The sequence below is a fragment of the Alligator sinensis genome, unplaced genomic scaffold, assembly GCF_000455745.1.
Source record: "Alligator sinensis unplaced genomic scaffold, ASM45574v1 scaffold839_1, whole genome shotgun sequence".
Taxonomy (NCBI): domain Eukaryota; kingdom Metazoa; phylum Chordata; order Crocodylia; family Alligatoridae; genus Alligator; species Alligator sinensis.
Window position 1 is genome coordinate 1,873,236 of NW_005841885.1, and position 5,687 is coordinate 1,878,922.

Sequence of the window (5,687 nt, forward strand, 5' to 3'; positions counted from 1 at the left end):
CTCCATGCGGGACCGGGGCAACGTGGCCTCCCTGATCATGACCGCCTTGCAGGGAGAGATGGAGTATGCCACTGGCGTGCTGAAGCAGCTCCTCTCGGACCTCATCGAGAAGAATCTGGAGAGTAAGAATCACCCCAAACTGCTCTTGCGGAGGTGAGTGTCCATGTAAGAACTTAAATGAGACTTATCGGTGAGGGAAGGTTTCTCAGAGAGTCTCTGGGATAAGGTGGGGCTGAGGTACCTGCTCTGAAGTAGTCGTGTGCCCTTTGCTTTTCTTAAACAAAAATGACTCATGATATATTGGTCTGCAGAGCAACGTGATACTCTGCTACATCTGTGCTTTTGGAAGGAAGCCCCTCTCACGTCCATTCTTTGCAGTGGAGAGGCTTTTGTGCCAAAGCCACAGGGGCATGCATATGCTGTTCTAGCCACGTGGCTCCATGGTTTCTCTTGGTCCAGTACTGCAGAGCAGTGCTGTTCAACACGTTCCTGTCCCTTGGCCTATGCGTGCGCAGGTGCGCTTGCGCAGTGTCCCCCTTGCGATGTGATCAGCTGTCTTCTCTGTCAGCAGAGCTCATGTCAGCAGTGGCAACAGCTGATGGATAAGACCCCTGGTAAAGCACTTCCTTGGCTGTGTGAGAGATTCCCCTGTGAGATATAAATGCGGGACCTTGGGACCTTCCTGCGTTTTGGACAGATGGATGCTCAGAAGTGGTTGTTTATTTCAGCACTTGGAGAACACTGCAGGATTTCAGAGCTGTGGATTTAAAGGCTGCTGGAGGCCATTTTTGTCTGCAGTTGTTGATGTCATTGTTAACCCCCTGCTGCCGGGCCAGAGCTCTGTTTAGTGTCCCAAGCCATACCTTGGAACAGGGACTGTGGATTTCCTCCATGCCCTTGGCCATCTATAATGCCTTCCTGAACCAGGCAGAGGTCAGACAGGTACTCACCAAAGACCATGTGTTGCAGGCTTCCAGATTGCACGCCCTGCACTCGGGGGTTCTTAGCCTCAGGGTTTGCCAGGACTCTCCCATCACCTCACAGGTACCATCTGATGGGTGCTGTGTCTGACATGTTGTGGCCCTGGACCTCTGCCACGCATGTGTTAGACGGTGGACTGCAGGCAAGACCAAAGTGGGCTACGGTCCGTGACTTTGGTTCTTGACCCGTTGTCAGCAATACGCTGTCCCAAGCTGGATGAGCTCTCTGACTAGCTTGTGTGTCTACCGTTCCTTTTTCTGTGCACATATCTGGCATGGGGGCTGAGATCCTGGCGGATAAAGGATACGGTCTTCTAGGGCCTGCATAGGCATTGGCTCCGTAACGAGCCTCCCTCCAACTGACAAATGACTGAACTGGGCTGGACTTGATTCAAGGGGCTGGTTCTTTAGGAAGCGATGGGTGAGTGAGGAATGTAGCTGCCTTCCCTCCAGAGCTGAGCCCTCTGTGGACACGATGTTCGCGGTGCCAGGATAGCACAAGTTCTGGGGCACACTCCTCCATGGCTCTTCACAAGCGTAACTGCAGGCTGCTGCTTTGGCCTGCATGTGTTGGTGCCAAGAGGGAGCAGGAGAGGTTGGCACAATGCCCTTGCAGCAGATCAGTCCCTGGCTAGACTACATTCCTGAGGGTGTTAGAGCCAGAAACACATGGTGAGGCAGCACATGTGAATGCAGTGATGCTCCTGTCAGCATCCCGGTGCTCCTGGCATTTGCTGAGGCCCGGAGCTGTGATCGGTATCTCCCTTCTGGCAAGATAGCTCTTAGCCATATTTTATATCACCACAAACACACAGAGGTCCTGTCTTGCTGGAGCACTTCAGAGCACCCAGCTTTCTTTCCCCAGGCCTTGTCCATGCACCAAAGGAGTGGGGTGAGGGGGTCACGTGAAATTTGAACGAGGTTTTGGAAGCCTTGAGTCTTGTGGGGGATCGGGGGTGGGGAAAGTGCGTGAGCAGAAGGCAGCGTTCCAGCTCTGCCACCAATCTGTTCTGCCCCATCAATATTTAACGATAGCTCTGAGCTGTCCTCTATCATGAGCTGATGAATATTGAAAGATACACCGAGTGCAGAACCAAAACAATTAATAAGCAGCACAGAGCCCCTCCCTGCTTTCTTCCTGCTCTGGGAGCTCTCCCTTCATTGCTGCAATGCTCCATGCTCCCCCGTTCCTGCCCCCTGACTCCAGGAGAGAAAGTGCCGCTTCATGGACAGTGACAATACCTTCTCCCTGCTCATGGAGCAAGCTGTCAAGCATCGGAGGAGGCGGAGGACATTGGCATTAGTGTGGCACCAGGTGAGCCAGCAAGTCTCTCAGAGCCTACAATGTGCCAGCGGTGCCCAGACAGCCCACTGGGCGAGGGGGGAGGGGGGTGTGTGGGCCTCGGTCTCCAAAGTCCACTGATCTTTCTCTTGATGCTGTTTAGGGGCTTCATTCAGCCCTTGGAGGTCAGGCTTCAAAGAGTGGCATTTGCAAGCCCATGGGTGTATATTCCAGCAATGGAAGTACCAGGAGGGGAGGATTGTAAGGGAAGTTCCACCAACCATCTGCTGTTTATCTATCTGTCTGTGTGCGTCTCTGGGCAAGTCACTGAGTCTCTCTTTGCCTTGGTTTCTGCATCTGTGAAATAGGGGTGACTTCTGCCTCCTAGGAGCGTTGTCACTGCATTTCACTTTGCCTCGGTTTCTTCATCTGCAATATGGGGATGACTTCTATGTCCTAGGAGCGCTGCAAGCGTAGATTCATCACTTCCTTGAGATCCTCCTAAGGACTTTGGTAGAGAAAGGCATGTGGACTGGACCAGGGGCTGGCCACTGACTTTGATAGCAGCAGGTCGATGGGATGTGGTCTTCTGTGTTTCGTCTCTCTCCATGCAGCCACTGTTCCCCTCTCCTGAGAGCACTCTGCTGTCTGGTCCCTCTGCTCACCCCTCTCCCGTACGACGACTGGTTCTGCTGAAATATTTAAGGTGCATTATCAGATCATGGGCTGCCGGGAGCACTGCGGAGCAGAGGTTGCTGAGCACTGCTCCGGAACGAAGCCAATCAATAAAATATAAATAGAAGGCGAGAGCCCTGGCATGGGGAGACCCAGCCACTGTATCCTGCATGCTGTGGCGGCAGTCCGAGGCCAGCGAGGAAGGCAGGGCCTGGCCTTCGCTGCCTGTGTGAAGTTTCTCTTCCCAGCAGGCAGCACTTTGGGTTTCATGCGCGGTGTGTTGCATGTATGGAAGTGCATCAGCGGAGCTGTGAAGGGCCTGTGGCTGGAATAGCATTGGAGGAGGGCTGCAGGTCAGGAGAGACAGGTCCTGATAGAGCCTGGAACAGCGAGGGAGGAAAAAAGTGCCCTGGTGATGCCTAGTCTAGCTTGGTCCTTGTCTGATTGCCTTCATGGCTGTGTGGGTACATGCAGGGAGGGATCCTATTCCCCACACGCCCCTCTAGTTTGAGTTCCAGACAGTTCCTTCTCCTTCTTTGCAATGTCCTGGCTGGTGGAGCAGGGGGTACCCCGCACATCAGGAGCAACAGGATTAGCGAGTGGGTGGGATGTGTTATTTAGTCACTTTGGAAGGCTGTAATCCTCCTGTCGCGGTGGCACTTGGCCATGGCGCAGAGAAACAAACGTCTGGATGTCACAGGTTCCCAAGGGGAGCAGCAGAGGCTGATAGTCATGGAGGACAGGGGCTATTCTGTGAAGGCCAATGTGTCACTGGGGGCACGGATGAGCAGGGAGAGCTGTCCCACGCTGGCATTTTTCCAGGTCATTCCAAAAATACCGTTTTTCTTTTGGATTCATGTTTCCTGGGTGGCAGAGGAAGAACTCTGCCCTCCAATGGCTCAGATGTGATATTTCTCTGCTGAACTATTCCTGTCTGGGACCAAAGGAAGAAAGTCAGCCCCCCCAGTGCCCCACCAAGCTGAGGCGGCTGCAGTGGGAAGGGTGGGTGGGGACTAGACATAACCAGATCTAATTAAATTAACTCCAGCGTAGCTGCTCTGGGCTGGACGATCATTCCTCTCCGCTTTCCTGTGCTGCCTCTGTGTCCCCGGGATGCGGCTCCAAGTCTCCACGGCGCTGGAAGTTGTGTTCTTTTCATTTTATTCTTTCTCGAAATAAAGCTGTTTCTCTCTGTTCCTTGCGTTCCCCTGGTGCGGCGGGAAGGCAGCTACCTTCTCGAGGTCATTAGCGTTGCTGGTGCTTTTATGAGCATCTGCATTCGAAAATAGCTGATCTGATGATTAATGGATGGAGCAGCTGAAAAAGCATAACTGGAGAATTTCAATGGGGCCTGGCTGGGGGGGCGGTTCCCCCCTTTCTTTTTAAGGAGATGCGAGTGGGCTTTTTTCCCCTTAAATAAACGTGTGCCCAGGTGAATTACAGTTCCTGTGACAGCGAGCCCGACCTCAGTGCAGAGGCAGGCAGCTGCAAACAGCCACAGCGCAAGCTTCCCTCCCCCGGGGCCCAGCTGATTCGCTGCCCTCCGCCGTCACCTGCCAGCCCGCTCCTGCTGATGCAGCAGTTCTGACCTGCGGCAAGCCTGGCCGTTGCAGCGCAAGGCTTCCCACATGCAGCTCAGTCGCACCTTGGTCTTGATGCACAGCACCCCTGGCTCGTCCCAGCCGGAGCCCCTCTGCAGATCACGTGTCGATGCCCAGTGATTCCTATCTGCAGCCCCTTCTCCCCTGCACTGCTTAGTTCAGTTCTGGCTTTCTTGGTCAGAGTCAATTGGCTGTGCTGGAGTGGGCAGTGGTTTTGTAATGTGGACAGATATTCATAGGGAACTGCGGTCAGTCTCCTGTCCCACGGTATTTCTGGAGGCGACAATCCAAATTTGACCAAAGCAAGAGGCAGCATACGTTCTCCCCAAGGCCAGCTTCAGCTGCTTCCCTTGCTGCTGTCCCCAGTCCCTGAGTGTGTGGACAAACAGACATTTGACTCACTTGGAGGTTTGCAACACTGTTATGATGTAACTGTGATTTCAGCAGGCTGCTATAGTGACCAGGTGGACCCAAATGTGGACCCTGAATGAAATGGGGGTAAATGTTCCCCAGTTTTGTTTTGCTTATATCACTAGAGGACTATAGGGATGCAGCAGTTACACCTTAGCACATTGATACAATTATTATATCTGTTTGTACCCTAATAAGCTTTGTCTGCTGATGTTTCAACCCCCTTTGGGAGCTGTGACAGCTCCGTGAAGAGTTTGCCCCCAACTCCTCTTTCAGCCCTATTGTCTGCCTGTGGGTTAGCTGAGTTGTGCTTAGGGTGCAAAATACTGTACAAACGGGCTGGCGAGCAGGGGCACCCTTGTCTCTTCCTCGGTGAAATGGGAGCTGCTCAGCTGGGCCCCATAGCCCTTGAACTGCTCCCAGTGTGGGGGTGTGAGGATTCTCCTTTGGACCGAGTTGTGGGGTCTGCACTTTTCGAGGGGACGGGCCTGCAGTCTGGTCCTGCTTTCTCTCTGAAGCACCATGTGGCTGAGCTACAGTGACAGACGTGGTGCTTCAGCAGCTGCAGATTTATGACCGTATTTAAGAGCAGAGGAATTAGAGCACCAGGTTGCAGAACAGGGCTCCTCCGTGTTAGGATATCTACTGCCTTTCTCCACACAGCCACAAAAATGCAGTGTCCCCATTACAGGAAATACTTTAGGCAAATTTGGTAATTTTAGCCTTCCCAGGTTCAAC

The 5,687-nt window shown here is 53.3% G+C and overlaps 1 protein-coding gene across 1 annotated transcript in view; it reads left to right on the plus strand.

Moving 5' to 3' along the window:
* The window catches only part of PLXNA1 (plexin A1), a 232,602-nt gene that overhangs the window by 198,628 nt on the left and 28,287 nt on the right, over nucleotides 1–5,687 (plus strand). Inside the window, 1 exon segment of the mRNA XM_006017778.3 lies at nucleotides 1–153. This exon segment is cut by the window's left edge and continues 31 nt beyond it. Coding sequence (XP_006017840.1) covers nucleotides 1–153 — 153 coding nt within the window.